This window comes from Ammodytes marinus, assembly GCF_949987685.1.
Source record: "Ammodytes marinus genome assembly, chromosome: 6".
NCBI lineage: Eukaryota > Metazoa > Chordata > Actinopteri > Uranoscopiformes > Ammodytidae > Ammodytes > Ammodytes marinus.
Genome location: NC_137235.1, coordinates 13393023 through 13407657, shown reverse-complemented (window position 1 = coordinate 13407657; position 14635 = coordinate 13393023). Strand labels below are relative to the sequence as shown.

At 39.6% G+C, this 14635-nt stretch overlaps 1 protein-coding gene across 2 annotated transcripts in view; it reads left to right on the top strand.

Annotated features, from left to right (window-relative positions):
- The window catches only part of ctnna2 (catenin (cadherin-associated protein), alpha 2), a gene marked incomplete at both ends in the record, with an annotated part of 341788 nt that overhangs the window by 230676 nt on the left and 96477 nt on the right, over window positions 1-14635 (top strand). Inside the window, one exon of one of the 2 annotated variants that reach the window (XM_080028673.1) lies at window positions 13167-13247. In XM_080028673.1, the coding sequence (XP_079884799.1) occupies window positions 13167-13247 (81 nt within the window). Of the gene's footprint in view, window positions 1-13166; window positions 13248-14635 lie in introns of those variants that run through there. The other variant, XM_080028674.1, reaches the window with a different exon arrangement.

Genomic DNA, 14635 nt, shown 5'->3' with positions numbered 1-14635 from the left:
ATTTTGTGAGCGTTGTTTACCACACATTAATCCCATAATTCGTAACATGTCATTGTTTTGGTCAGATGTACTACAAAGGGTCGGAGGATGATGCAATGCAGGAAGGAGAAAATTATGATGGAATGGGATTATGTCTCCTGGCACTAAGAACAGGTCATTGAATTGGATTGACCTACAGTAGTCCCCTCTTTGAGTGCTCTAGACGATCACTGGCATTTACTTATACTGGAGGTTAACTTGTTTTCAAAAGCAGCATCAAGTACCCACAGACAGCCACGTCACATGTAGTGCATGCATGATGTGTGTAATCAATTGAATTTTTTCAGTTCTGCGGTGAAACAAGTACATCAATGACACTCAAACCCTCTTCTTCTCACGCTTTTGACTGCCTATTTCTCTCTCTCAACCACAGTTCTGCTCTCACAGATAGCACACCACTCTCTCTCTCTTTTCCCACCCTCTCTAACCTATTCTCAGCCTCTCCCTCTCTTGCGTCTCTTCTTCTCTCCTGGTGCCCTTCCTTCAGTCCCTCCCTCGCAATCTACTTGCTATTCAGTTCAGGCAGGCTGCAGGCAGCATTGCTCTAGCTCCCCATACTGCTGCTGCAGGACTAGACTTTCTTATCCCCTGCTCGCTCTCTCTCTTTCTGTCTGATAACCAGACATATCCCCTCACTCATTTTCTTATTCTCATGAAACTATGCATCTTAAACCTTGGCTTTTTGCCTGACAGGCTTAATATGTAACCCTCCTCCTTCCCTTCATGCTCCTATTCTTAAACCCCTGCATCGCTGTGTGACGTCCCATTGCACATAACAATCTATAGCAGGTTTTTTTTGGAGACCACAAATACCATGGCTGATTTTCAACATTTGCTTTTTTTCCCTTTGATGTTTAGAGATAGCTTTTTCAAATGAGTTTTCACCCCTATGATAGCTAGGATATGAACCTTAAATTTGTATCAAGCAACTATCTTTTCAGTTTGACTTGCCTTTTATTTTTTAAAGACGCCATTAAGAGGTCAGTATATTAACATCTTCAACAAATGCCCTTGAGTATTATATGGACTTAAAGTTGGAGTCAGCAATTCCGGAGAATGCTTGTTGTCAAAATGTGACACGAAATGATTGTCCACAAAATAATATATGTGGGTAATATAGATTTTCTCCGACCCCCAGCCAAAGTCTTCCGATAGGGTTACGTTACCATGTGCAGAAACCGGGTTGTCCCCATGTTCTTGTGGCCTGACATCTGGTTAACAGTGTCACCTGTTTCGATTCATATTTTGGACTTGTGTCTTTTTCATTGTTCTCTCACCATGTCTCCTTTCATTCACTACTGTCATCTCAAATAAGCAAAAATGCCTCCCCCAAGTTGTTTAAAAAAAGTATATGTAGGTATATGAACGTATATGCATGTTTTGAAACAATCTTGTCTCATCAGCTATAGTGCATTTAGCCTATACAAAACGTTGCTAAATTCATCAAAACCTTACGTACTTTTCAATTTAATCTTCAGTCAAGATTTAGGAGTCTGTATGGCATCAATCTACCAATTAACCATGTGTCGGTGTGCACAATTTGCACACCATTTAAACAAACTGCTCATTTCGTACTTACGATGTGCTTCATGATAAGCCAGATGCTTTCTCTCATCCACTGCCTGCTTGACCACAGATGCTAATAACCAGTGACAGGCCCACAGTCTAAACATGAGCCAGTGTAATGAGAGGAGTAAGCAAACAGCATCAGCCATTAAACGTAAGCGAGCTTGTGCCATAAGGCTTGTGCCGGCTACTCCTCATGCGGCGTCGTTCTCAGCTGCATTAACTCTTACTTACAGGAGAGGCACCAACAGCACCATTATACTGTATATACTTTTTTTTTTTTTTTTTTTTTTTATTAACCTTTATTTTTCCAGGAATATACTCATTGAGATTCAAAATCTCTTTTTCAAGAGAGTCCTGGCCAAGAAGGCAGCATAAAAACATAAAAGTTTCACATTAAAAAACAAAATTTCACACTTAAAACAAGATACTATGCCAACCAATTTGAAAGGAGGAAAAATATGTAATGAAACAGCCCTTGTATAAGCGGCATATCGGGGGAGGGGTTGCACTGGAGCTCTAGTCTGGATACTCATTCTCAGTTTAATAGGTCTGTGAAGTGTATGTGTGCTCTCAATAAATGAGGCATCACTTTTCAATAACAGTCCTAATAAATAATCCAACTCTCACTTAATATGTATTGCTGTATGGTCAGTTGAAAGAGTATTGACCATTTATCTGGTATAACGTGTTTGTTTATGTTATGTATCAGTCAAGTAAATTCAGCAACAATTTTGGTTTGGATCTCCTACTTTGTTCATAATGATATTGGCTGGATAAGCATTCCATGGGCCCTTCCTAAAAATTGTAACTGATGTGTACAATTTGTGAAAGAGGTTAATGAGTTACACTTGGCGCACCAGTAGTCCCAAGGGCAAGGATTTAAAAAAAACACTGCCTTAGGACATTATCAAGTTCATTAAACCTGATTAACCTTTGTGAAGTCCTTGGGGTCAAGAATCACCCGCCAGTGTGTTTAACGTTAGAGAAAACCCTCTTAAGGATTTTCTTTTGTGATGACTTTTCATAAATTGACCCCAAAGAGTGGAAAATCAATGTATTTAATATTTCCATGAAATGTGTACACTAACAGGTTACAGAGACGGTCTTATGATCATGTATTACCAAGAACTATGAAATCATTTGCACACCACATAAAATATACACAGACAGACTCAAACATGCAAACACACACACGCACACACACATGCAAGATGAGAGAATATGTTCTACTGATTGATCTTCTGAAATAGTTTGAACATCTAGTGCAGCATCGGCCCTCCACGATCCTAAACATGACTTGAGTTAGCAAATAAAACAGAAACAATTCCACACAAAGTGAAATGGGGAGGAGGCATTTTAAGGAGATATTGAAGAATGCGACCCATCTCATCTTATCATGTGCAGTGACACATGTATGTTCATGACATACCCTCGTTTTACATGTTAATCACACCAGCCATTGAAACAATTTATCCTGCAAATGTCAAATATAGAGGGGTTTACTCAAATATGGATACTACTGGAAAGCAATGGATGATATTGACATGCTTAGAATAGAATAGAGTGGGAGGGTGATTTCCCGTGCCACAACACCACTTAAAGTATTTCCTACTTTTTCTAGAATTGTATGATTTGATGAGTCGAGATGCATTAGTGACAAACTGTCAGCTATGAGAGGTCTCGGATAGGTGTGTGGAGTATCTGCCATACCCTTCAACCCTGGGCCTGGGTTGTGCAGGTATGATTGCTTTGTTTGTTTATGTTTCTGCACATTTCTGCTTCTTTTCAAGGCTGTAAAAGTGCCATATCCAAAACAGATCGTATAGCTGTTACAATAATAATAGTAACACACCTCAAATTAGTGGTTGACAACTGGTTGTTTCTCAATCTAAAATAGATTTTGGGTTTAAAATTCAATCAAGCTGCTCTATTGTAGGTGTACTCTATAGGCTGGTAATACACAAAAATGCTAGGACAACAAAAGGCTTAATAAACTAAAGAAAGTCTGATGTTCAGACCGTGAAGGCCTAACATAAACTAAAAGTATGAAACTGTTATGATCCTTAAATTCATGCCTACAAGCTTTGTCAACATGACAAGAGAGACTAACATTTCATTCCCTGTTCATTTCAGTTTTATGTCACCTTATACGGCTGCATGAAAAAAGGACTTGTTTGAGAGACTCACAAAAGTAGCTGAAGCACGTAAAGCCCTGAGAGCTAAGGTGTAAAAATAATGTCTTCAGTCAATGTCACACAAAATCTTGTGTATACAGTGCCATGCTGCTCACAACACTGCAGTGCTGAGCTCCAGCGTGATAAAGGTCAAGCAATGTCCGCCCCTCCGCTTATGTCCTGCCCTATAGTGTTCATTTCGTTGATGAAGACTATGACGAAAAATATTTGTCAACAAACCTTTTTCACGGACAAAAAAAGACTGTGACGAATATAACTGACACTATAGTCAACAAATTAAAACGAGATGAAAATGTGAGGGCGGGACGAATGGAGAAGAGATCCAATCAGAACTACTCTCTTTGTGGGACACGTTGGGAAGAAATCCAATCAGTGCAAAGCAGCGTGTGGAACACTGTGACGGTGAAAATCACCGGGAGACCTCGCCAGTGTGAGCCGCCGTGCAGAACAACTCTTTGGTTTGACGGCTAAAATGATAGTCAGGAATATCCTGCCCGTTAACCTTGTCCATGGGAACGGCTTGCTCGATCTGTTTGTATGTCTCGAGCCTGAATACACAGAGCCATATCGCCAAACTGACTGTGCGACTCTAGGAAATGTACAGGGAAACAGCCGCCTCCCTCCGTTAGTTTCTGTTTTCAGCCAAGTAACTTACATTCACCTCCGAATTATGGACAGCGTTTCATTAAAGCCTCTCATTTTTATTATCAAAAAGGCTTTGATGCAAAGGAAGTCCGAACACAAACAGCGGCAGCAGTGTTGTTTAAAGGAAAGCGCAGTTACTCACTTCTATAAGAACCAAAACGTGCAGTGTGCTGCTGATGCCGCAAATGAAGACACACTTTTTCTTTCTTTTTTTTTTGGCACAGTAAATCAATCAATTCATGCCTCCAACACGTCGACTCACAGATAACGAGTTATTCACATCATTAATTTAGATACCTTGTGCAATGGCATTACAAGTAATAGATATACAACCAATTATATTATTATTTTTGAGAATTTCTCTTAATTTTTCTTAATGTTTCTTGATTTTGCGATGACAGTAGAAGACAGTCAGTTCAGAAGTGGTTATCTATTTCAATTATATTGTAGCCTACTTCATCTTGAAAGAATGTCATATGCCTTGTATATCATTCAGGGAGAAGGCATATCTTTTTCAGGGAGCATGCATATGTTTCAGGGAGAGCAAGCCTTCTGCTTATTTTATGTGAGATTATCTTTTGTGAAAACGCCACAGTCATGTTATTGACATTAAGAATACAATAAAATACATGTTTTGTATTGCAACCGTTAAATCTGTGTCTGTATTGCATATTCAAACCTAACTACCATTCAATAAAGAAATACACATGTAGTCGATTAAGTTCACTGTAGATTTAGTAAAATCTACAGTGGATTTAAATCTTAATCTAAATATAATAAGACTAAAATCTTCTTATATTTAGTCGACTTAAACTAGACTAAGACTAAAATATTTCAGATGACTAAAACTAAATATTGTGTTATTCAATAGAATAAGACTAAGACTAAATCAGAATATGCTGCCAAAAAGAACACTGCTGCCCTATAAATTTTGCGATTGTCTTTTGTCGTGGGAGGTGACAAAAACTATTGCAGATGATCTTGCATTCATGAGTAATTATCATCTGTCTATGTGATTCCAACATTGGCCATACATTTTTTTAAAGTCATAATAAATATATATACATATATATTTTTTTATGATGAATCTTGTGATGGGTTAGAGCCCAAATTATATCGGACCTGCATTTTTACTCTCAAGGCTTCTCGGCCTGCTGGCTGCAGGCTTGTATGTGAGCTGACAGGCTCCATCCCCCCACGGTCCTGCACAGGATAAGTGGGTATACATAATGGATGGATGGGAAAAAATGACATAAAATCTTTCCTTTTCACTTTAAGTTATATTCTGCTTCACCTTTGAACTATTTGAAAATGCTTGGCTAACTTCAGTGTGTATGTGCAGGCTTTAATAACATAAACACACTGTACTTTAAAAGCTATGTATGTGCTTGTTTTCTTCAGCATTACATTGTGCCTGCACTGTACATCCTTTAATTTGCCTGGGGGTTTGTAACTGCTATAATGAGATTATGATATGGCATCTATTTCAGTACTATGTGGCTATGTCTTCTCATTCTAAAGAAGGAAAAAAAAAGATTATTATCTCAACCACTCATATGGAAGTCTTTTTTTTTGAGAACCACAGACATTGTAGCATGGTTTTCTTTTCCAGTATCCTGTAAAGAAACTAGTTGATAGCTACCACTGCACCTCTTTAACTTCCAATTAATGAGGAACAAGCCAAATTGGCCCGTCTCTGGCCCTACAGCAGCGGGAGCACAACTTATCTTAATAAGGATCTAGCCACCCATTATCTGCTGGTAACCCGACCAACATGTTACCACGATTATCAACCCCGGTCTCGCACACACACACACTGGCACTTTCTCACCCTCTCGTTATCAGTTTGCCTTCCCCTTTTAAGCCTGCTGCAGAAAGTCTAACCACATTGGACTGTAATTGTACCTCTCGCTCCAACCTAATTGAATTGACAAGGAGCCGGAATTGATGTCATTTAACACATTGATCTTGAGAGACAATGAGATAGAAAGGCTCATGCCCTTCTTTCCAACCCCCCCCCCTCCCCTGTGTCTTCTATTTCCTTCTCTGATACAACTGTCCATTTGTTTGATTTGCCATGTTATTGCCCATGAGTTACCAGATTCATTCATCACCTTTTCCACCATCCATCCCTCGATGTCAGCGTCCTCTTGCCTTTGTAATTTTATTTTATTTTATTGCATTAGTTCCAAAGGGAGGTACGGAGAGGTGGTGATGAAAAAAATAATTGAGTTCAATTAATGAGCGGTGTCACCTTTTCTTTTGATTGCTTCAGAAAAATATTGATCGCCTGCATTGTCCTCAGGTCTCTCCATCTCCTGCTTGCCAGAAATAGATATTTGGACATTTATTCACATGATGCTCACAAAATATCATGGAAATAAACAGTAATATTTTTTTTAAATATCAAAGAACCACAACATACATTGTGGTACATATATTGTTTCCTGATTCCACAAAAATATTTGGATCAAATGCATGTTATTCTTACTTGATATTTTAATAAAACCCAAATGTGATCCCTATAGCTCTTAATTTGACATTTCAAAGTGAATGGAAAACATCCATATTTAGCCCTGAATTATAAAGCCGGCATATATGATACTGTGATACACCATTTCAGGGTTTGAGGTTAAAACATTTTTTTTGCAGTGAAGCAGTTTGCGCTGCAGTGCACCACTGAATTACACAACTTACTGTGGGAGGGCCTGAGAAAGCGAACACAAACTCGGGCCCCTAAGCCGTTCCACCCAAATGAACCGTCCACCTGCTGCCCTTCAGTGGCCAACAACAACTCCAAAGCTACTGCTTCCATTACCCCGTGCACACTAGATGCTCATTTTCATGCACCCAACCTCTATTTTTCCTCACTCCAACTGAGAATGAATGAGTGCACACTGGGGGCTGAAACATAATGAATGGGGGACAGTTGGAAACAATTTCGGCAGAACACCACAGGGACTTGTGTTTATCAGGACGAAAAAAAAACTGAACATGCATATTCCATTATGCGGCAGTCAAAAACTATGCAATCAATGTTGCCTTATGGGAGACAATTGAATCAACAGCCAGCTGTGTTGTCAAGCGTTTAATGGCTGCGAGTCGCAGGGCACATTGGCTCAGACATACTGTACAGAGCACACCTTGAACGGAATCAAGGGGAAAGTCAAGAAGTTTCCAGGAAAAACACCTCAAATGCATTAATTCAATCAAGTTCTTCTTTTTCCACTTTGTTTCTAACACACACATGCACGCAAGCTCACGGACATATTAAAGACCACGGTTTTGACTGACCCTGGCTGAATATGAGCCGTGACGCATCGACCTGACCTATGAATCATCATTGTTGACCGCCTTCCTTCTTACGTTTGTCAAGGGGGACTCATTCGTGCTGTTTTTAATTGGGAGTTCTTTGATTTGATTTGAAAGAAACCCAACATGAGCAAAAGGTTTTCCATTGCATGTTGAGGGAGTTTGTCATGGGAAGCATGTTTTAGTATGGCAACCTTCTTGAATTACTGTCACTGTCAGAGGAGTGCTGCACTGATCATCATATACAAGATTGCAAAAAGGGCTGCTTTAGGTATGAGAAAATGTTCTTCCCAATAGGTACTGTTCACTTGTCCATAGGAGCTAGAGAAAAAAACAGGTGCTATCCCTTTGGACTGACATTAGTGTGCTGATTTAATCTTTTTAACTCAGATTAAAGAGTTCAGAGGTTGGAGAAATAAAACAGCTGGGATTTATGAATCCAGACAATGGAACAACTAACAATAGAAACCACACCAATGTTTTTTATCAGTGTGTCTGCTTCATGATGTGAATAATGAAAGGCGTTTTTTTTTGTGTCGACAGCCTGACCATTTTCTCTATTTATCTCCGCCCAATTAAGGTTTTTAGGTTGCAGATAGAATCGTGTGAATATGTTTGAAGGGTTCCAGTTAAGCCCCCTTTTTATTTTTTGCTCTGTGAGCATCCTTAATCCTGTGCGTCCCTCTGGTGCCTTAATGACACATTAGTGCTCTTTAGGCAACACAATGACTTGTGTTGTCATGTCCTCTGCTTTGGCATTAAAAAATATTGTCCGCTCACTCACATCAAGTGTGAGTGCTTGTATGAATGTTTCGGCAAATACTGAAAGGCAACTGAATGCTACCTTTCAGTCCCCCACCCCCATCTCCTCATATCAATCAACTGTAGTCTCAAAGCCATCTTCTATGCGTTTCAGATTACAACTTGAAAAACGGATAAAACCGCACACACACAGACACAGTAGAGGCTGGGGTCACATGGCTTTTCTCTTTGTTGAATATGGGATGGCATTTCAAACATATTGTTCACATTATGAGTGCCAGTTTTCTTCCCTTTGGTTGGGTGCATCGCTCCACAAGAAATGACTGCATCGTGTGATTGCTATTAAAAGAGGGGGTGACTCAATGTTGTACGAGCTAGAAGATAAATGGCTCATTCCGAATGTTTAACATCCATATGAAAGAAAACGCGTGCTATATGAGCCTTAGCCAAGGGCAAGCCAGCAATACATTACATAGAAAAAGGGAATCGTGTCTGTTTTTATGGCTACAGGCTCTTTTCATTGAGGAGCACTTTCACATCAGTGACCTTGCACCCATGTCAAATCCCCAAGGCACACAACACATTTTGAATGTGAATGATTGAAACACATGTTGAGCTTGGACAGTGATCAATCCAAATTTAAAAATTGCTTATTGGTAAGACAGTGTGCATTTGGACTAGTTTCCTTTTGTCCTTCTTTTTTTGGAGTTAATAGTATTTGTATTGGTTTGCAATTAAAATGTCAGAAGTTGTATTTTCAAAGGAACTCAAAATAAAGAGCTAAGGGTTTCGATAAACCGTGTGGTGTGGACCCGAGTTTACAGTAACAGCCTTACCTCTTTGCTGTGCCCTCTGTGTGCTAGGAGGCATATTCATGACGTGGAATGTGGAACAAATAAGTTTCCAACCTGATACTGACCAAGTCATTGGAAGTGACAATCAGTGTTAACCTTGAGGGGAGTTTACAATGAGGTGGTTGTTTGACGTGGTCCTGTTTAGTTCTTTGTGACATAAAGATACAAGGCGTTCAGTTCCACTTAATTATCAAAAGGCCAGGACAATAGTGCAGCAACACAGATAAGCAACCACATTTTTTGTCTCATTAAACAGGATAACGACTAAATAGCCCCTTTACTTAAAGCCCTGCTGTTCTGCTGTCACGGTCAGTTTGTCTCAAAGAAATCCTCATTAGAAACGGGCATGAATGAATGAGAATCCGTGGCACCAGGTATGTCTCCTTTTGCTGGAATGGCTTATGAGCATTTGGTCTGTTCGCCTTCATGCTATGCTGGGCAGAAATGCTGGATGGTTGCCGGGCAACAACGACACAACACATTTTTTTGTATTGCTTTGACAGAGGATGAATGTTGATCATCAAATTGTTGAGGACCCTGCTTATCATTTTGTATTCATTCAATCTACAAGAGAAAATTGTTTAATACAAGTAGCCACAATACAGTATAAATTAAGAAGTTGTATATATATCACAGTAGAGAAAAAGAAAAGATGGGCCACACTTTTTTTCTATTGTCGCTTATCAAAATAAAAGGACAGAGTAATTACCATACATCATTATTAATAGGCCTTTAGTGTGAAGTGCTGTTGCATTTCATGCAGAAGCTGATTGAGAGGACCTGAGGGAAGGTTATCAGCGTAGCAGTATATGAAGCAGTATCATCTCTTGCTTCCCACACTTATTCACATTACTGATATTGTCTCCCTTGTTTACCTAGTCTGTAAAAAGCAAAGGGTTTGTTAAAAAAACACTTATATCGAACATTTATTTTTCCCCATGAAAAAAATTACAACCTAGCAGTGAATGCACCCTGAAGTCTTGTTCTAGTCAGTCTGGTTGTAACACTAAACATAATGTTATACATAATGTGCTTGTGGAGAAATTAGGGAAGATCATTTATCACGCTGTGGCAACTTGTTAAGTTTGTGTTTCATAAATGAGTGACAAACTAGTGACAATACACTGCAACATTTATCTTAGTAAATATCAACCTCTGTTCATAAATAGTGCATTCGGAACAGCACCGTTAGGATTTAAACACTTTCCGCTGACTGAGACACAGGTATGCATGTGTCTAGAGGGATCAGAGTACAGCATCATTTATATGTGTCCTGGAGCAGAAATGATTCAGTCCAAGACACTGACAGCCTCTTTTCTAACCCTAAGGCCAAATTCGCCATCCCAAGTTGGGTAGTAAAAAGTGGAAATCTAATAACTGGAGTGAGAATAAATCACCCCACTTTTCGAAATGGTTTACTGAGCAAAAACAGTGGAACTTGTAAGTGGTAAATGTAGGGTACCTAGCCAGGTTGGCTTCATGAAAAGTGGATGCTCTGCCCTGGCAAGGCCTTTTTAAATGGCAAAATTGCTGTGTCAAACAGGGCCGTTGCTAGGAATTCTGGGCCCCCTGAAAGAATGTCAGTGTGGGCCCCTCTACCCCATTCATTGCCAGCTTCAATTTTCTTGTTTTTTTCAGTGTTCTTGACGGTGCCTGGTACACCCAATTTGTTTCCTTTTTTACAATTAACGACTTAACAAGTCAGAATATTATTATGTAAATTACGTATTATTAGTTGTCTTATTCTAGGAGTGATGGTAAGTGATTTGCAACTGTTTTAACAGCCACTATGCGGGCACTCCAACGGGTATCAGACATGTGGTGAAGGGAGCAGCAGCGTTTTCTGCTAGTAACTCCAATGTGCAGCTGGGAGAAAATAGTAGCCAGTAGAGATTGTGACCCTCCTAGGGGGGTCCGGGGGTATTCCCCCCCCCGGGAGATTTTTTTTACCTTTTTAAAGTGAAATGCATGAATCTGGTGCACTTTGAGAGGAAAATGATGAGGCAAAATCTGAGGAATTTTGTGTGAATAACTTTTTTCTGTGTACTAGGCCTAATTATTTTTGGAATAATTTGGAGACACTGAGTCAGATGAATGAAATGAAGCTATTGAAGAAAGACACATGTATTTACCATACAAATATTAATATAAAATAGAATATTATGCAAATATAGATTCCACAAAGTTGTAATCTTTCAATATTATTTTCTTTTCTTTAAATAAACCACTTAACTTTACATGAAGAACTCTGTTGTCCAGCTATCTTTATGTTCACAGATGAGGGTGAAATAGGCTATAGAATATACACCATGCATGGGCAACTGAGGGCATTTTTTCCAAATGTTTTTAAATAAACTCAATAATGTCCAAATAGATTAAATCATCTGACATCAGAATACTGAGGAAAGTTTAAAAAAATGAAAAACATGGTTCAGTGACAGTAGGCCTATTTCACCTCTCCTCTCTGTCTGTACAGTATGTCACTGCTATAGGGAGGAGGGTCTGCTACACTAGTCTCAGTCAGCAGCGCTATTAGCAGGCTATGCATTATTTTATGATTTGTGGCAAACTAAGCTGAATGATTAGAAGACAGACAGCTTCATTGGGTTAGCTAGTTAACTGCTGAGCTAGCGTGCTGTGCTTCTCTGGACCGACAGAACATATTGAAATATCGCGTGTTCACGTTGAATGCAGGTGGACAGGTGAAGCCTACTCATTGGACAATATTGGGCTTTATAACTTATGTTTTATTTCACTTACTTGCAGTACCAACCAGCATAATTCACGTCTATTCTGGTCCGAACATTATTAGCGTATTTCAAAGAAACGCTCGTCCGCTGTGAGTGATGCACTGCGAGTGCATGCTTGTGTTTGTGTATTTGTGCACCGGCGCTGAGACACACAGAGAGACAGCGCAGAGAGGAGCTGGCAGATTCTTCAGAGACGCGAGGGTGGGGGCGGGTGGACCAAACCATTTTTTAAGAAGGGGCTAAGGGGGTTATTGAAATGATTGAAATTAGAATATTGTATGACTTGTGGCTTTGTTTTGATTCGGATTCATTCTTATGAATATATAATAGTTCAGTGTATTCATAATAATTTCATCATAGAGGCTACTGGGGGGTTTGTGTGGGCCCTAGCGGGCTGTGGGCCCTTATAATCGTCATAACTTACCCCCTCTATACGACGGCGCTGGTGTCAAAGACAGCAAAAAAGGTTCCTCGTCCTAGTGTCTGCCTCACTGACTCCTACTGGTTGTATTGGGATGCAGACAGAGAAAAAGGGGAGTTTGGAATTGAAATGAGCTCTTTGCTGCTCTCCCTGTGGATGTCCCCGCTGTCAGGTGAAAAGAAGCAGCTGGTGCCTCTGTGTGTATCAGGTGAAGCACATGGTAGTCAACACACTCCTAAAGCCACCAGTAGGAACTTGGCATTGGCTGGAAGTGCAGCACACAGCACAGGGGAATTGGCGACAACTAAATTAATACCTGCCAGATCAGGCTCGTTTGCTAGAGACAATACCAAGCTGTTTGACTCATGATTTCACTGACTCCGGATGGTCGGATCACAGAACATACTTGTATTGTCAGCACACACTCTGTGAAGAAGTTTATTTTCATGTTTTCCTATACTCTATTCTGAATATACCCCATTAGCGTTGTCGAAGTAACTTCACCAAGGGAACTGTACACTGTCAATTATATGATGCGATGCTAGAAGTCAAATAGATAAGTTTGTAATGGAATGTGCTATTTACTGCATTGTGGTATTTTTTCTTTTCTTTTTCACAGACTGGAAGGAAAGAGAAAGGTGACCCATTAAACTCCGCCATTGATAAGATGACTAAAAAGACCAGGGATCTGCGCAGACAGGTGAGTGCATCGTTCATGCTATATATCAATGTCCCTTTCAAAAACACTGTATCTACCTTCTCTGAAATGAACTCTCAATATTTTGCAACCTTTCCACACTGTCTGTGCCATATAAGCCCATTGGTTCCTACTGAGAGCATAAATCGTTTAACGGGTCTACAGATACAGTACATACATTCCTTATAGGGTAAATAATTTACCAAAACAGTCAGCACTGGTTTTAGTTTTTTTAGCAAACATTTACGTTTTTTTGCAGCACTATGCTGTGCTCTGGTGAGTATTTACAGCTCAAGGACGTTATATGGAACTGATGAAATATAAAATGCAGTATCCGTGTTCATCTCAATTAAGGAAAAAGTCACACAGTGGAACATTGTAGCTCAATGATGTGTTTTTTTAATGGGTTTTCTTTTACAACAATAAAGGTCTATGGTGCAGAGGAATGAGCTGCAGTATTTCAGGCTTAAGCTACAAAGGCAATGCTTGTTAGTGGGATCAATTCATTGTATAGTGTAGTATAGGTTGTTAGATGAGATTTATTTATTTTTTGGCACTTTTGCTTTTTATTAAACAGATTTGTAGAGACCGAGATAAAAAAAAAAGGGACAGAGAAGGGAATGACATGCAGAGAACGACCCAGGACGGATTTGCACCTACACCACGAGTGCCCCCCATTTCACGAGATGTATTAACACTTAAAAATATACAACCTAGTCTACCGATTCTTTAATCACTATTCTTAATGTAATAATCACTCTGCATAAACAGACATCAATAAAGTGATTAGATATATTAATAGAACATGTTTAAAAAATCGGTATTTGTGAGTCTTTAGCTTAATATTCAATATTTTTTAGGGATGACAAAGGTTCATTGGACAATGTTAGAGACATTTTTTGGATCAGGAAAAAACTCCCGAAAACCCCTTTAACGGATAAATAGTTGACAACATAATCCCAGGAAGAGCAACTGAGGAGGGATCCATTTTCCTGCAGGGACAGACATGAAACATATTGTATGTGTGCAGAATAGACCAACAAACAATTGACTCTTAATAATTAAAACTCAGTTTGTCATTTCTTGCCTTAAACATTGTCCTGGGAGATGACTGGAGGGCGTTTGAGCAGGCATCTTGGCCCAGAAAAAACACTTTAAAGAGATCCTATTATACTACTTTTCTGGTCTTCATTTCCTGTTAAAAACTGCTATAGAGCAACCTGACACGAATCACATCACACAAAACTATGTAGATTTTCGGGACACTCTTCCTCTAACCCTAGCGAGCACAGCAGTCTCTCTCTACACACTGCTTTGAGCTTCTCTGCCCCTCCTCCCCCCCCCCCTGCTGCAAACCCCACTCCGTTGTGATTGGTTACCTTCCTTCCAGC